Source organism: Montipora capricornis, chromosome 14, assembly GCF_036669925.1.
Source record: "Montipora capricornis isolate CH-2021 chromosome 14, ASM3666992v2, whole genome shotgun sequence".
NCBI classification, from domain to species: domain Eukaryota; kingdom Metazoa; phylum Cnidaria; class Anthozoa; order Scleractinia; family Acroporidae; genus Montipora; species Montipora capricornis.
The window spans coordinates 1,261,127-1,278,196 of record NC_090896.1 but is presented as its reverse complement, the minus strand read 5'-3'; the positions used below and the strand labels follow the sequence as shown (position 1 = coordinate 1,278,196).

At 39.3% G+C, this 17,070-nt stretch overlaps 3 protein-coding genes across 5 annotated transcripts in view; 1 reads left to right on the top strand and 2 right to left on the bottom strand.

Moving 5' to 3' along the window:
• The window catches only part of LOC138033264 (uncharacterized), a 17,062-nt gene extending 16,115 nt beyond the window's left edge, over nucleotides 1-947 (bottom strand). The window contains exons 1-2 of one of the 2 annotated variants that reach the window (XM_068881030.1): nucleotides 755-947; nucleotides 587-665 (exon numbers count right to left, since the gene is read on the bottom strand). In XM_068881030.1, the coding sequence (XP_068737131.1) occupies nucleotides 587-665; nucleotides 755-814 (139 nt within the window). In that variant the 5' untranslated portion in view covers nucleotides 815-947. The remainder of the gene's footprint in view (nucleotides 1-586; nucleotides 666-754) is intronic. The other variant, XM_068881029.1, reaches the window with a different exon arrangement.
• On the top strand, nucleotides 888-13,109 carry LOC138033263 (methylcrotonoyl-CoA carboxylase beta chain, mitochondrial-like). The gene is made up of 16 exons (XM_068881028.1): nucleotides 888-1,130; nucleotides 1,428-1,494; nucleotides 1,605-1,689; nucleotides 2,062-2,163; nucleotides 4,533-4,660; nucleotides 5,610-5,722; nucleotides 6,267-6,380; nucleotides 7,063-7,127; nucleotides 7,752-7,851; nucleotides 8,257-8,352; nucleotides 9,162-9,234; nucleotides 9,680-9,823; nucleotides 11,358-11,514; nucleotides 11,612-11,726; nucleotides 11,936-12,021; nucleotides 12,199-13,109. The coding sequence occupies exons 1-16, from the start codon at nucleotides 996-998 to the stop codon at nucleotides 12,314-12,316; spliced, it is 1,698 nt and encodes a 565-aa protein (XP_068737129.1). The 5' UTR covers nucleotides 888-995; the 3' UTR covers nucleotides 12,317-13,109.
• On the bottom strand, nucleotides 12,527-17,070 carry LOC138033265 (uncharacterized). Of its 2 annotated transcripts, none has more exons than XM_068881031.1 (3): nucleotides 16,946-17,070; nucleotides 15,843-16,015; nucleotides 12,527-14,080 (listed from the first exon to the last, which is right to left on the bottom strand). In XM_068881031.1, the coding sequence occupies exons 1-3, from the start codon at nucleotides 17,010-17,012 to the stop codon at nucleotides 13,334-13,336; spliced, it is 987 nt and encodes a 328-aa protein (XP_068737132.1). In that variant the 5' UTR covers nucleotides 17,013-17,070; the 3' UTR covers nucleotides 12,527-13,333. The 2 variants fall into 2 exon arrangements, with proteins under 2 accessions (XP_068737132.1, XP_068737133.1); XM_068881032.1 differs by having other exon boundaries at nucleotides 15,843-16,012; nucleotides 16,946-17,068.

The window sequence follows — 17,070 nt, the reverse complement described above, 5'->3', positions numbered from 1 at the left end:
AACTTAAAAATACTTCCAAAGCAAAACCACACAACATCACAGGCAAGTTACATCTACTAAGCACTACTGTACTAACATCACTATAGGAAAAATATTTTAATTTTCGATGAATCTGCTACATTCATTTTCACTATAAGTTCACAAACTCAATGCGTTTGGATGCCCTGTGAAGGTGAAGGAAGGAAAGGAACTTTATTTAAGGGTCTAATCTTCTAGCACTGGAGCACTAATTGGGGACACTGTAAATTGAAATTAGCAAATTGATCAATGCAAATCAAATCAAATGTTGGTTTTTGAGGAGGGGAAACCAGATTTCTGAGAGAAAAGGCCTGCAGTGAAGACACCTGTTTACAAACATCTTTTTTCGTCAAATGTGGCAATCGCCAGAACAAAGAACCCTTTGTTTTAAAAGCCAATAAAATCCCAATAGTAATTTTTATGATTTTTTGTCACCAACAACAACAGGTGATATGATCTTTGTTCCTTGTGTGGCGCAAAAAAGACTAAAAATGCGGCCAATTGTAATTTATTTAAAACTTAAGACAAATAAGTATATAAGAAATGATAGGAAAGTTAAATTTCTCACCAGTGCGTCGATTTGATGGAGAAACGTAAGGTGCCATATGGCCGCTGTAACTTGCACCAGAAGGCTCTGATTTCATTTTCTGTTAATTGACAACAAATTATGTACACCGATCATGTTTTAATTCGCTAATTGAACGATCTTACGTTCTATGCAAAAAATCTTACTCACTTGCTTGAGCAATTTTAAACGCAGTCTTGTTATTTCGTCTTGAATGTTTCTATCCGCCATGTTGTTTTGACTGCTTGTGCGATATCTTATGAAACAAACATACAGTAAAATATCAATGCTTCTCAAAGTCCCCGCTGACTAACATATTTCTATTCACGTGGCAACATTTGGACAAACTGTTCTTGGATTATTTTCATCGTTTTGGTGTCCTTTCTGTCCCTTGCATCCACTTTACTTTACAATGGGGAATACAAGAACTTTGCACCGATATTGCAGGCAAATCCATCGGATTCTCAGAACGCAGAGATATCAATATCATGATCTCTCACGAGCGAGTGTCATTGGAACTTCTGTTCAAAATTCCCCTGACTTTCAGGTGGGAGTTTGTTTTGAGTTTGCCTAGTTTTACAAATAAGCATGGTTTGGCTATTTCCATGAATTGTACACATATAGCATTTGAAGGACATCCATGGCAAAGCCCTCCTATTCTCCTCCAACACCACCCCTGCCACCCCCTCCCCCCCACCCCTGCCACCTCCTCCCCCCCCACCCCTGCCACCTCCTCCCCCCCACCCCTGCCACCTCCTCCCCCCCAACTTGTGCCTAGCTAGAACAGCTGTATTAAAGCTGAAATACTTATTGTAAATGCACGAAACCTCTTGTTATCTGACAGAATAACAAAGAAAAGATGGCCTCCATTGTTCAAGATTTGGAAAATACTGTTCAAAAAATTCAACTTGGTATGTAGTCTTATCAAAGTTGACATTTTCCAGCTGCTATGTACAGTGATTGGATATTTCAGTGGGTTGTATCATATTCCATGGTACTTTATTTGACTAAATGTCTTTAGGTGGGGATGAAAAAGCAAGAAAGCGACACACTTCCAAGGGAAAAATGTTGCCCAGGGACAGAATATCCTGTTTGTTAGATTCAGGGTAAGCTGGCTTATCTTATTCTTTTCACTATTTAAGAGTATTTTTTAAATATAGTAACCTTTTTTGTGTAAGGTCCATAACCCACTTGTTTCTTCTGTCTCCATTTGCAAACTCCATGCCTGCATTTTAAAGCACAGAAAATGTTGCAGTTAAAATCTAAGGCTGGACTTAAGAATATCCGTCCACTTATTTGCATAATTAGGAATAGCATGTATTGTAAATTCAAAATGGCCCTTTCTTAAGTGTCTACAGTACTGGATTATGTACTTGACTAAATAAAGACTTTAGCCCATTCTCTCCTAAGTGATACTTATAGATGTTGACTTTTGACTTGAGATATATTTTGCATTACTATACTTTTAATTTTTGCAGTTCGCCATTTTTAGAGCTTTCACAGCTGGCTGGTTACAAAATGTATGGTAGCGAAGAAGTGCCTGCAGGAGGCATCATTACTGGCATTGGTCGGATCTCAGGGTTAGTCATTTTTTAAGTACTGAGGAAAACAGATCCATCTGGTTAAGAGAATGGTGACAACTTTAAATTTCCCTTATACCCTGTTTTAGATATTAAACATCATCATCATTGCCATAATCATTGTCACTATATTCATCACTTTCACCACTTTGACCAAGGATGTAAGGAGTGTCTGCGGCAACCATCATGGGATCTACCTTCTATCAATTGCAGGAAAAGTGTTTGCAAAGGTTCTCTTAAACAGACTTAAACCAGTGTCTGAAGGTGTTCTCCCTGAAAGCCAATGTGGTTTCAGGGCTGGAAGGTCAACATCTGATATGATAATTATTTACACTACGTCAACTACAAGAGAGGGCTTTCGAACAGCAAGAACCTCTCTACATCATATTCATCGATTTCTCAAAAGCTCTGGATACAGTTGACCAAACCACATTGTGGGAAGTACTCAATGTGTACTGTTGCCCTGACGAGTTTATAAAGTTAACATGGTCAGACAGTTTCATGACAACATGTCTGCTGTGGTTTCTGTTAGAGGCAGCATTAGTGCTCCTTTTTCAGTTTGCCATGGAGTTAAGCAGGGATGTGTGTTGGCACCAACTTTGTTTGCACTCTACCTCGCTGCAGTGCTGGAGTATGTGGGTTGCAGGACCACTAAAGGTGTGTACATTCGAATCCGATCAGATGGAGGTCTCTTCAACCTTGCTTGACTTCGGGCTGCTTCAAAGACAATGCTGGTCTATGTGAGGGAGCTCCTTTACGCAGATAACTCAGCACTGGTAGGACATACAGGAGATCACCAATCTGTTTGCTTAAGCTGCAACTTGTTTCACGCTGCAGATAAATGCCACCAAAACTGAACTTCTCTACCAACTGCCACATACCATACATATACCTGCAAAAGCCTGAGACACCTGTCCATAGAGGTGCACTGTGAGGCACTGAAGAGTGCTGCCACCTTCACCTATCTGGGCAGCGCTATCACCAACAAGAGCTCATCCGATGTTGAGACTGATCATAGAATTCAGGCAGTCTGTAAAGCCTCCTGGTCTTTCCAACAGCGTCTCTTTTCGCGTCTTGACATCAAACTTTGTACTAAGATTAAGTTCCACACCTCTGCAGTGTTGCCAACGCTTCTACACCTTGCAGAAGCTATGATCCTGTACTGAATACATATCAAACAGCTGACCGGAGTCCAACTCCACCACATTTACGAGCTCATGAACATCAACTGGCAAGACATAATTCCTGATGTCAACGCCCTGGAAAAAGCAGGAGTTGTGAGCGTAGAAGCCTTGATTACCACAGCTCAGCTTTGATAGGCAGTTGAGTATGACACTAGGGAAGTTTGGTGACAAAGTTTCAGCGTTAAAGTTACCATCTTGTCAAGGGCAACTTCCTTCATTTCGAAGAGTAACTTTTTGAGCCTTGATGTCACAAGCAATGAGCCCGCCAAAATCTACAAATGATAATGGTTAAATTGAAACTGGCAACTCTTAACAGTTGAATGACGTCAAACCACGAAAAGTTACCCTTGGAAACGAAGCAAGTTGCCCTTGACAACATGGTAACTTTAATGCTGAAACTTTGTCACCAAACTTCCCTAGTGTCATACTCAACTGAGAATCGTATTAACATACTCTATCACCTCTCATGTCTTCATCAAAATCAATGGACTGCCAATACTTTCACCGCTATCATTGTCATCATTTGTGTCATTTTTACTATTTTTATTATTATTTCCACCATCACTGTCACCATCATTATCAACATCATTATCATTATCAGTGCAATATTAACTTCACAACCCTAGCATCAATATCAGCATCAGAATCACCTGCTGGCTGGCCTCTTCTTCTGTCCAAAGCCATATACTTTTAAGCAATTATCATGGAAGTATTCCCTACTTCCCTATCTCATGCCTATCTTCTGACATGCTTGTTGGGTTGTTTAAAGAAATTTGTGTATCCCATACCTCATTACGGTACTCTCTTTGTCTTCCTTTCTCTCCTTTTTCCTGTTTATCTTTTATGATTATGCACTTTAAGGAAACTGTGTCTTAATCAGATATATTAGAGGAAACAAGTTCCTTTACAAAAAAGCTCACAGAAGCCTTTAAGGTGTCATATCCAGCTCCACTTGCCTTTTGTCTTTGTTGACTTTTTGTCACCTACCTATGGAAGGGTCTACTGGACAGCCTAACAGGGTAATGTCCCCTGATAAGTTAAAAAATACAACAGTTCTTTCTTTTGTCTGCAACTCATATTGTTTTATAATCTTGCCAGTTAATAGTTAAAAGGGTAACATAGTTCTTTAGCTGTGGAATTTATGATTTCTAAATATTAGGGGTTTTTTGCTTCATTTCTCTCTAGGGTGGAGTGCATGATAGTTGCTAATGATGCTACCGTTAAAGGTGGAACCTACTACCCAATCACTGTTAAGAAGCACGTCAGAGCCCAGGAAATTGCAAGAGAAAACAGGTTACCATGTGTTTATTTAGGTAGGAACAATGTTATGTCTTTTGGGGTTTGTCAAAGAATACTTTTCTTTTGATTGCAAGCAGAAACTCCTTATTAATGAAATTCTGAACTTTCTTTGTTGAGCATGTGTTAAAAATTCAAGTGTATTCAGGTGTTAGTCATGCGTGACCATTAATCATAAAAACTACAAAACTAAAATAGACAGTCGGCTTATTTTAAGCATGCTCTACAAAAACAGTTGAAGCTGTTGATAGAAGTCCCTTGCTCTTCCTAACTTATCTAGGAAGAGAGAGGGGCCTCGCTCGCAGGGCAGTCAAGATGTAGATGTTTTACAGTTCCTTGACCACTCGCCAGTTAACTCCATCAGTAGAGCACAAAATAGTGTTGTCAGGTTTTAGTTGCATACTGCAGCCAGACCAACACTCTGGTCCTTCAAACTGTTAAGCCAATACTTGTATCAAAATTCATGTTCTTTTAATAAATTGTGCACTGTACATTTGGCACTACCAGTAGTACTAGGGATCTGAATTGATAATTTTTCCCTCAGCCTGTATGTTTGATTATTGTAAAGAAAAATGAGACAGCTTTGGTGAACTTACATGTATGTGATTTTGATTACAAAGCCATTCAATAAGGAGACACTGTACTGGAAACACCAGGATAATTGTTATAAAATTATTTATTTTTATGTGACATTTCCCACTTGGGGAGAAGAGCAAGAGGACGAATCGCGACACTCATTGAAATATGTGTGCATCTAATTAGGGACATAATTTCTGGACCTATCTGAAATGGGGTGACACTGTCCCTTTTCAACACCCACACATTCCTGTGTGTCCAGGCACCTCCTTGGATGCATCTTGCTCATGGCAAAGGGGAAAAAATTTGTTTCATGAAGAGATGGAGCTGCTTTGGTGTATGTTATGTCTCAGTATGATTAAACTTTCTTTTTTCTTGATTTTGAAACAGTTGACTCAGGTGGTGCTAATCTTCCCAGACAAGCAGATGTGTTTCCTGATAAACTGCATTTTGGAAGAATATTTTATAATCAGGCTACAATGTCATCGAAAGGAATCTCACAGGTGGACATGATATTAAAACTTCTTTAAGCTCCTAAACCCATTCACTCCTCAAGGGCCCTAGGACACCCCCAGTTGACGAGGAAAATTGTCTGGCGTTAGACTATTTAAAATCCGTTAAGTCTCACTCCCAGGAGTCAATGGGTTAATTAACGGAGGGGACGTAGGTTTTGACTGGTTAGCCCATTCACTTAGACTCAGGCGCCCCAGACCACCCCCAGTTGACGAGTGAAATTGTCTGGCGTTAGACAGAGTAAAATATTTTAAGTCTCACTCCCAGAAGTCAATTGGTTAATAAACATAAGTTATATTTACCGTGCTCTTCATAGTTTACACAAGCTCCTGCAAGAGACCACTAACATCTCTTGAACTGCTTTTAATCTTATCCATTACAAGGGTGGGCAGCTTGTACGAAATTTTCCCCCAAGGAGCCTCTTTATTGACTGGATACTATGCAAGCGCAATCAGAAATCAAAGATCCGTCATTTGCCTTGGAAGTAACCCAATATCTCTGTAACCTTTTTCTGTTGTTTTTACCTATCTTCAGATAGCAGTGGTCCTTGGCTCATGCACAGCAGGTGGAGCATATGTTCCTGCCATGGCTGATGAAAGTATTATTGTCAAGGAGCAGGGTACAATCTTTCTTGGTGGACCACCTTTGGTTAGTCATAGAATAACTGGAGCCCCTCAAGATCTCGCTTTTTGGAAATTCCCAGCAACATGCGCACTTACTAATTATAGTGAAAAGAGGTAGAATACTGTCTGTTTCAAAACTTGGTGGTAAAAAAGTTCAGAGACAGTTTTTTTTTTTCAGTTTTAGAGTTCTACATGTATGTCTTTTATGTATTTGAGTAACATGCTAGTTTGAACTTTGCTGTCAAGACCAAAAAAATTGAATTCTGTAACAAAAAGAACTTCAAGGCAAAATTTCCCAAGGGAACTTTCAAATGTCAGAAATTGCAAAATTATTATTCTAAAGTTTGCCATAATTATAAAGAAGTGTTTGACATTTTAGTCCTTCCAGTATATGACAGAACAATTATCAACAAATTGCTCTTACAAGTTCCCTGTAGCTCAGTGACAGTGGCAGAGCATTCAAGTATTTAGTGGTAATTGAAAGATCCAAAGTTCAACTTCTGTTTTCTTTAAGTATGTCAGCATTACTTATAAATTAGGCATTCAAAATTTTGTTCCATTGTTGGTACTTTGTTGCTTCTCAGTTGCTACATTGTTACTGATGTTGTCGCTTCATTGTGGCTTCCATTGTTGCTAACGTGGTTGCTACCATTGTTGCTTTATTATTGCTGCATTGTTTCTTCATTATTACTGCTTTTTTTTTTCAGGTAAAAGCTGCAACTGGAGAAGAAGTATCTGCTGAACAGCTTGGTGGAGCTGATCTGCATTGCAGGTGAGAGACAGAATAATTAACTTTAGTTTTCTCAGAGGATGCATCCTAAGCAGCGATAGAGCTTTGCATTTTGACTGAATTCCATGAAGAAATGCACTCTCATGTTTTCCTGCCCTCAGCACCTGCTTCACTCACATGCTTGTGATTGGTCCATTTTACTGTTTTCATCTGTGTCTGCTTTCATTGGCCAGAGTAACTTTTTGGTTTCTGGGTGTATCTGACCTATTGGAAACTGCTGCTCACTTAATTCCACTGGCTTACTCTTTAGACTCTAGAATTCATAAACAAGTAAAAAATTTTCTCACAGTTTATTCTATTGCATTTGAACTTGAAAATGGTGTCACGATGTCAGCAAAATGTTGTTCTTTTCTAATGCTAATTTTTACTTGTTTATGTTTAACATTGAAATAACCGAAATAATGAGTTTTTGTATGCAATTTCCTACTGGCCATATTTTTAAAGCATGTCAAAGTGTAAAGTCTTGTGAAAGTCAGCTATTATTCGCATGTTTTCATCACAAAAGTTGGAGTACTTGGACTTGGTTTAAAACCGAGGCTGATATGCGCATAAAGTGAAACCTTGATTTAATGTGTGCATTCAACTAATTATGTTGTTATCTTTCAGAACATCAGGAGTTACAGATTATTATGCTCTAGATGACTTTCATGCACTTCATCAAGCCAGACAATCTATAAAGAACTTAAACTACAAAAAAACACTACCAGTGAGTAAACTGAGTTACTGGTACTCTTTGATTAACAGTCACAGTTACCCTCTGAAGCAGTTGGCGCAAAAAGTTGCCTTTTTTGTTCCTTTTAATCGACCATGCAACCTGTATAAAATTGTCGATGACAACAGGTTTTTAATGATCAAATTATTTCATTCATCAAGATTTTTTTCACCGGAACACATGAGCCCAACAAATTGACTTTCTCTCAGCTGATTGGCTTCATAGCTCAGTTGTTAGAGCATTGAATCGGCATCGCAGGGGTCAATGACAAAAAGTATGCAAATTTATACACATCTCAGATTCACCCTGGTTGTTAAAACTTGTGGTCTTTTTTTCCATAAGTCCTTTAGCAATTACAATTTCATGAAAGTGTTGTTGTCCTTGCCTTCTTTCCTACAGGTAACTGTTGAACCTCCAGAGGATCCTTTGTACCCAGCAGAAGATCTTTACGGAATTGTTGGTGATAATCTTAAAAAATCGTTTGATGTTAAAGAGGTCAGTCAAAGCCCTTGGTTTTCTCCAAGATGGTCTATACTTTCCTGGGCGTTGTTTGGTAAAGTTGAGGAAAACGTGGCGCTTTGTCCTTTGAAACATGACCTTTTAGTCAGAGAGATCAATTATTACTCCAGTGACGAGAATGGGTAGTATGTCTTTGATTCGTGTATTGCGCATCCAACTAATGATGGTGCGTTGTGTTACAAGGATGGGAATTATCTGGAAAGTTCGCGAAGGTCAAAGTCACGCAATGTGTTGTTTCAAGAATTTTCTAGAACTGTGACTCATCAGTTTCAAAATAGTTTGTGACTCGTAAGTTTAGAAATAGAGTTTATTGTAATTTAGCTGTAAATGTTTACTCTAGTCACGGTGCTCTAGTCAGGTGGTTGTTGTTGTTGTTGGAAAACGTAGCGCTTTGTCCTTTGAAACATGACCTTTTAGTCAGAGAGATCAATTATCATTCGAGTGAAGAGAATAGGTAGTATGTCTTTGATTTGTGTATTGCACATCCAAATAATGATGGTGGTTTGAACTTCTCCTTTGACATAGGATGTTGTGGTTTTAGACACCTAGTTCCTCAAGATTAACATTGGTAATTCACGTTAGAGTTGAGACGTTATCCTCACTTTTGCTTTTGGGTGTGTATTAGGGCGGAAACCATATGTCTTAAGACTTGGAACCATTAAACTCAAAAGCCAATCAAATCTGTCTCCACAAACAGTGAACTTGTATCAGCTTGTCTCCCGTAGGTAACACTTGACCCATTCATAACAAATTTGTAATCTTTGGTGCTCGTGTTATGTTTCCAGGTTATTGCAAGAATCGTAGATGGAAGTAAATTCGATGAATTTAAAGCGATGTACGGTGATACTCTGGTAACAGGTTAGAAACGACAAATTTGACCTATCGTCAAATGGTCATCGTGGTATTCGGTGGAGTGGGGCAAGGAGCTAAGGAGAGAAGTGGTCGGGGAGGGGAGGCTCAAAGCAAGAATGGGGAACAGGTTATATAAGCTCCCTGTACTTTCCTTGGATCTTCAGCATTGCTTACATGAAGTGAATGTGGTAATTAAGCAGATCCAATCAGCATTTTGATGAACGTACTCAAGGCCCCTCAACATATAAAGTATAACTGCCACACAGAAAAGAGCTGCTAACTTTTTATCATCTGCACTTGGTCAGGAACTAAGCGTTGCATAATATTGGGTACTAAATCATTTAACTCCTTGCGATATTTCAAAGGCAATATACAGTAAATCTAATTTGCGAAGGCGCTTGTCTTTTCCTTGCCGGTTACACTTGTTGATTTGGTGTCTTCTCGCTCATAGGTTTTGCTCGAATTCATGGCATTCCGGTAGGAATCATTGGAAACAATGGAGTTTTATTCTCGGAATCAGCTCTCAAAGGAACACATTTCATACAGTTGTGTTGCCAGCGTAAAATACCGCTACTTTTTTTACAAAATATAACTGGTGAGTTTTCATGTAAGGATAAAAATGAGCGGTATCATCGACTGACGTTTCGACGGCTTCATGCCTTCATTATCAAATCCACGCAAGCAGATTTTGGAAACTCCTTTATATTTAAAGTACACGCGTGTGCGCATCTCTTATGAGTATGATTAACAGAGAAGTACATTTAGCGACGTACCGGGAGTATCAAATGTCACTTTGTACTTTTTTAATCATATTCATGAGAGACACACGTACTTTCACAATATAAGGAGTTTCCAAAATCTGGTCACGTAATGATCTCATGGAGCCGTCAAAACGTCATTAGAGAGCTTTAGGTCGTGTTCTATTAGGATCAACCGTTTCAACTGCAACCGGTTTAGGTTGAAGTGGTTGAGGTTTCCCAGTTGAACACTTTTCCAACCGTTTTCGGTTTAAATGGCCCACGTAAACGACAGCGGTCGCTGCGAATGCTTTTTCAACCGTTTCAACCTAGTTTGATGCCGGTTGAAAAAGTTGATCAACCAAACCAACCGAAAACGGTTTTTTCCGAATAGAACACGACCTTAGATTCTAGGACGAGAACGACTACGAGTGCGAGATTTTCTCATAGAACAACAGTCAGTGCGCGCAAACCAGCGTCATTTTGGCGGGAAAAACCTTTTGCAACAATGTCGTTTCAAAACAAGTCAATAACACGGTAGCAGTTTTGGCATTTTTCCATTAGCAAAAAGGCTCAGTTACTAGCAATAAGAATAACTGAGCAACCTATACTGCAAAGAAATGGTAAGATTAATCGTACGGGTTATAAATTTGCTATATATTTTCGCTAAAAACGGTCAGTCAAAACTTGTACTGGTTCTCGTCCTAGAATCTAAAGGTCCCTATTCTCTATTCTATTTTCGCATTCCCCATAATACACTTTGCCTCCAAAATGTTGCATAAACCATTGCTTTCAAATGCAGTGTCCCAAGAGCATTTGAAAGCAATGGTTTATGCAACATTTTGGGGGCAAACAAAGTATATTATGGGGAATGTGAAAATAGAGATTTCGTTGATATTGCTCATTTTTTATTCTCTATTGCCTTTCGAAAACTTGAGTTCCCATTTCTTCAATATTTGTATTTCTTCAATATTTTGTTGTTTATGAAGACAAGAACTGAGCAGAGCACCAAATCAGTTTTTCTTTGCAAGAGAAAACTTCATCTTGTCGGAAGATGCTTGCTTAGCCAATCACACAATTATATTATGTAGGATATCTCAACAAATATTATTTTACCACAATTGCTTGTAATCTCACAATCTGATTGGCTAATTTGCCGTTGTCGATAAGAGTCTAGACAACGCTGCTCGCGTCAATTTGTCACCCAATGTAATAGCCAATCAGGAACGCTCATTGCTCTCGTTGATTTTCGCGCTTGGGCCATAAATCAACGAGAAAGAAAAAAATCCGTCTGTAACTTACAATATACGGTCCGCGAACTCAGTTAGTAAGAGGTATACTATTAGTGTTTTCTTGAAGGTAGTAAGCTGTAGTTGAAATGTTTTCTTTCAGGATTTATGGTGGGCAAAGAATACGAAGCCGGCGGCATCGCTAAAAACGGTGCCAAAATGGTCACAGCTGTGTCATGCGCACAAGTGCCCAAGATAACAGTGATCATTGGTGGAAGCTTTGGTGCGGGAAATTACGGAATGTGTGGCCGCGCGTATGGGTGAGGATAATGATTAATCGCGGCAAACGTTACTTAAAATAGATTAATCATGAACATGTTAACTGTGTAATGGATATCGTTGTTTCTTGTATTTCAGTCCTCGTTTTCTGTACACGTGGCCTAACGCACGCATTTCGGTGATGGGCGGAGAGCAGGCAGGTACTGTATTAGCTACAATCACCAGAGAACAGAGAGCACGGGAAGGAAAAGAGGTTAGCATTTCAAGAACTCAGAGAGATAACCAACGTGTTAAGTGGCATCCACTGACAGCTCAAAATAATAAGCAACATCTTAGGAACGTACTGCTCAGAAGCTTTCATTTGATTGGTCACTCTTGAGGCTTTGACCCACAGACTAAAATATTGTACCCACCTTTTACGTTTTTGTAGCACATTAATAGCATCGTTTTAATTTTTTTTAGCTGACAGCTGAGGAGGAAAATCAAATAAAAGCGCCAATATTAAAAAGATTCGAAGTGGAAGGCCATCCTTATTTTTCCTCTGCAAGGTACGTTTACGGGCGATAGATGTTTGTGCGGTGTTTGACACGACAACTTAGCAGAAACATTTTATTTTACTGATGTATGACGGTAATGACGATGGCTACGATTATGAAGTTATTAATGACGATTGTGATGGTTGCTTGTGATGATGATGATGATGATGATGATGATGCTTTTTGCAGATTGTGGGACGATGGTGTTATCGATCCAGCTGACACCCGTACAGTCCTGGGTCTGAGTTTGAGTGCCACATTGAATTCGCCAATAGATGAAACGAGATTTGGTGTGTTTAGGATGTAAATACAAGCTGCGCCAGGAGCGCGCGAAGTCATTTGGCCATGCAAAACCAGGGTCGAAGAAGAATACACGATCATTGAGACAAACAAGAGAGAATTGCAAAGAGGTTTCTACGGTAACAACCGACAGATGGAAGAAAGCTTTTTTCCGAAATTGTCGGACAAGTATGTTTCAAAAAGCTTTCAAGGATTTTCGTCAATGGACAACACAGTATTTTCATTTGACACTGAATCGATTGAAGCTTTTATTTAAAGGAAACATCCACTTCTACAAAATGATAACTTCAAAACCCTTTAAATAGTGTTTATTTTTTGAACGGCTCGTAAACTGTCACCGTAAACATGATTTGCGGCGTGTAGTATTCCGAGTTCCCCCGAGTCAAGATCGGAAAACTGAATCCATCTCGTCAAGAAGAAACATGCCAATTAAAAAAAACTGTGAATAAATCAAAACTTCCACTAGGGACTGTGTTGAATGGAGGCTTTTAATGAGATTTTTAAAGCAACATCACATGGTATGGACGTCACGTTACTACAAATGCTCTCTTTGTTCGGTTGCCGTGCTTATACGTAGCGCCAGCATTATCTTGTGTCTGGCGCTGATATTTTCGTCAAAGACTCTAGGATACCTGCTTATCTATGAAAGAATGTTAAGGACTGCACAGCAAAAAGAAAACTTGGTAGTGGCTACAGGGAAACTCAATATTGCTATCAAATTATGCGCGCAGAGAAAAGTTTTCCAGTTGTAGTTTATTTACTGTTTCAATGCATCTAATGATAAATCTGCTTTCAATCAACCAAGACTTACTTTGCCTCTTTGACTTCTGATACAAATTTCCCATCCTTTACATTGATTTTTGGACCGATTATCCTCTGTCTTTTAGAGCGGTTTTCAAATGCTTGTCGAAAGTAATTACGCGATTGCAATTGCAAAAGTGATTGGTTTAAAAATCTCGCGTCAGTTTATCAACCAATGAAAAGGAAAACCAAACCAATCATTTACTTGCACGTTTGATTTTGCTTATTGGCAAACGCAACCTGCGCTGTTATTGTCTTGAGGGTCGTGCTCTTCTCGCAGAGTTTGCTTTATTTCCTCAAGTTGCGCCAAGTTGTGGAGTTTCTTTGCGAAGTCAACGGCGGCCATGACCACCAACGCAATCTTTGCGATCAGAGCTGCTCCGTCTGTAAGCAGAGAGGCAACGAGCATGGCGGACACCTCAGCAGCGGTTTTCAGCCAATCTGCCCAGGTCATGTCTCGACAAAGACTCTTGATGATGGTCCACAGGATTCCAGCTGTGTAGCTGTCTTTGAGAAGGAAGAATATGGCCCGAGCTTTTTTCATTGCGCTGCCACCAGCTTCATTCCACGAAGTAATGAAAGCTTGTATCGCCTTCTGCATTTCCGAGGAATGCTCGATTGCTTTGACAGTGTCTTCCACGGTTGCCCTCATCGCACTTTCACTAACAGAGACTTTGATACCCACTACTTGCATCACAAGCATCACAGCTTCAACAATAATACTGGCTTTTTGTAAGAGACTTGTTGCTTCGATGTCAGCTAGGGTCGTAAGCTCCCTCCCAGGAAGAAACACCTCTCCTTCCCTTGTGAATTCCACCCGGTATTTTCCATCTGATTTAGTGGTTATTTCGACGCGAAATGTGGGAATTAAGAGCGATTCTTCGATCAATTTGATCCGATCCTCTGGCAGGTACTTTGCAAGCCGTTGACGAATGTCGGGCTGTGAGGAGAACTCCCGAGCCAATTTTACCTAAGTAACCACGTAAAAATAATCTATTTAGTTCAGTTAAAACAAGACGCTTCGCAAGTATCTACGTAGGATACCTTGTTCCTTTACTGTGCTCTCCGCATTGCTCTCATGATCATTAAAAGCATGACCACCTAGTCGGCGGTTTTTTTGAGTGTGAACCCAGAAAAAATTTTAGCCTCAATTTTTACCAGAATATATACTTTTTGCCAAAATAAGGGGGGGGGGCCCGGGCCCCTCCCCTAGATCCGCCACTGGTCACGTGTCTTACATGTAATCAAGTGACCCCAAGGTGATGCCGATTTGTCCTTGGGGCGATACAAATTTCCATGCATGGAAACTCAAACATGGACAGTCCTACTGACATAAAGATGCGCTAAATGGTTTATAACCGAACACTGGTGATAGGGTTGGGTAGAAGGGTGAATTAATAAAGTTATAAAAATTGAAAAATTAACTGTGATAGACATTGTCCCTTGAACTGTTGTGATTATCGTTCATGTTACATATCCCAATCTTATAGTTTATTTGTCCACTTATTCCTTATCCCTAAAATTTTTGACAGAACCACGCTCCTCAGGTTGACCTGGTAGCTCAGTTGATAAGTAAAAATATGGAACGACTTCCCCTCCCCCGTATAACTGAATGATAAGAACTAAAGGGGGATCTTTGTTTACAATTTTTTGCTTCATTATCCGAAAATAAAGTACTGAATATTGAAAGTGCATTGCCGTGTTAGTAAACTATCTCTGAAAATTTGAACCCGATAAGTACCAGATAATCTCTGAGCAATGATGCTTTGGAAATTCGAAATTTCAAAAAGAATGCAGGGGATCATAGTATTTGCCACCCAAGAATTCATCAGTTTTTGATGGCTAATAACTGACTCGTAATCAAAGCCTAAAGGCTTAAAATTGGAGACTTAATTAAGTTTCACAAGCTCTTTTACCTTTTGAAATCAATAGACCCCTTAGCTTGTATGGTTTTTTTTTTCCCATTCTAGACCACGTGATGTTCTCAAGGGAATTTCTCTTTTGTTTTTTTACAATTATGCATAAATTTAAAGAAAACGACAAAACTTTTGAAATTGCAAGACATGTTTCGACAGAGACTTCTGTCATCTTCAGTTGATTAATGTACAAAGCGTTAAGTTGAATTTATAAGTACGGAAAAAGTGCTAATTATGCCAGTAACAACGGAATGTACATAAAACGTGACAATGTGAGAATTAAATTAGGCATAAGTATTCATGTGCTTAAGACAAAATGTGAAAGAAACTGTTCCTTAGAGTAACATCACGTGGTCTGAAATGAGAAAACAAGCGTACAAGCTAATCAAAGGTATCCTGTGGTAAGCTCGTGGATTAAGTAAGATACTGCTTCAGGGAGGTGATATAGCGAATTTGTTTCACCCAACTAGTGGACTAATGCAAATCCTGCATTTTGATTGGCTACGCTCCTAGAGGACTATTAGTAATAGTCCTGTAATAGTCCTCGAGTAGCGAAAAGCGTGACGTTTTCTTTTGTTTTATTCCCAAATAAATATTTCTTCAACTTGCATTTGCTAACTTTATTATTGCCTTTTCTGTCCGACTAGTTGGGTGATACTAAAACAATTAGACGCTTCGCCCATTCGGATTCGCCTCATGGGTTATTGACCCTTGCGGGCAAAGGGTCTAATTGTTAAACAGCATGATGCTTTGTATGAGCAAACTTGTATGTCAATGAAACACTCTGCAAACATGTAAACAATGACGTCAGCTCACCTCCTCTTTAGCTGCTTTCCGAGCCGCTTTGATGATGTCATCTTTGAAATTTTGGTCCGCGCTTAGTTTGGCGAACTCATCGGGTGCATTCTTTGCTATTTCCTTCAAGGTCTCGTCCACTGCTCGGGAGATTTTTTCATTGTCTGTTGTCATTTTTGAAAACCTTACTGCTGCTGAAAACGAAGGGATTTCCTTTAATTGTGCTTTTTATGTTATATTGGGTATTTCAGTTCAAGGGTGCCCAACGAAAATTATTTCCAAAATGCATAATAACAGGAAATAGAAAACGCTGGTAAAACATTTTTTTGAGTTCTTTAATTTTGATGGGGAAAAAAAGGTGTTCCGCACTGTCAGGATGATTATGACCAAGATTCCAGCCCCCAGCTAGAAAGAGAAACTCCTAGCCGGCCAAAAGACCAATTTCGATATTTTAAAATTCAGTCCGAAACAAAAGGCATCATCTCGAGGCTCTGCGGATTAAATTTAAGGATTTGCATGAGTTTATTCCCCAGAGCCTCGAGATGATACCTTTTGTTTCGGACTGAATTTTAACACATCGAAAGTGGGCTACTTGCCTCACTGTTTCCCAGTCAGCAAAGAAACCTCTCACCAAACAAGTCAGAATCTTGGTTTTTTTCTCAACCTGCGATAAGTTGAACCTGCGGTAAGCTTCTCGTGAACGAGTTCTCCTCCGGTCTCTCCCAGTTTCTGTTCTCATCTAGCCAGCACGTTTTGAAACGCTAAAAATATTTTAAGTTTCCCAGCGAAAGAGTATGAAAATTAATTACTTGCCACCAAGTTGAATTTCCACAGCGGAACACCTTTTAGTTTGTTGGGTGCCCCTGCTAGTTATCCCGCTTATAATTGATGAGTGTAGAAGTTCTGACAGTGAAAATTGAGAGTGCTACGTATACTTGCCCTTTGACATTCTTCTCTCTTTTTTTGACACAGGAAATTATTTTTCACTAGAAATGGTATTTTTTAAAGAATTAAGGCCTTGAAAATCTGTAAACTGAAGTTTTTCAAGGGATTTCGGGGAGTTTTTCAAGTGTCTACAACTGAAGAAATACCTGTGCATGTAACAGCAGAATTTATTCACTTACCGATAGCTTCGACTTCCTGATCGATGGCAATGGAAACAATAACCTGTATTTTTGATTTCTTAATCATTTAAGTAAGTGCCCCTTCTTAATCGTGTGGTGAACACGAGTTCAGCAATTTGCATGGT

What these genes read in the sequence shown, in the direction of transcription:
- LOC138033263 (XM_068881028.1), top strand. Translation starts at nt 996, where the DNA reads ATGGGGAATACAAGAACTTTGCACCGATATTGCAGGCAAATCCATCGG. An exon ending in TTCTTGGTGGACCACCTTTG is followed by an intron (nt 6,381 to 7,062) that starts GTTAGTCATAGA and finishes TTTTTTTTTCAG; the next exon opens with GTAAAAGCTGCAACTGGAGA. An exon ending in CGGTGATACTCTGGTAACAG is followed by an intron (nt 9,235 to 9,679) that starts GTTAGAAACGAC and finishes TCTCGCTCATAG; the next exon opens with GTTTTGCTCGAATTCATGGC.
- LOC138033265 (XM_068881031.1), bottom strand. Translation starts at nt 17,012, where the DNA reads ATGATTAAGAAATCAAAAATACAGGTTATTGTTTCCATTGCCATCGAT. An exon ending in TCAGGAAGTCGAAGCTATCG is followed by an intron (nt 16,016 to 16,945) that starts GTAAGTGAATAA and finishes CTTCGTTTTCAG; the next exon opens with CAGCAGTAAGGTTTTCAAAA. An exon ending in GGAAAGCAGCTAAAGAGGAG is followed by an intron (nt 14,081 to 15,842) that starts GTGAGCTGACGT and finishes GTGGTTACTTAG; the next exon opens with GTAAAATTGGCTCGGGAGTT.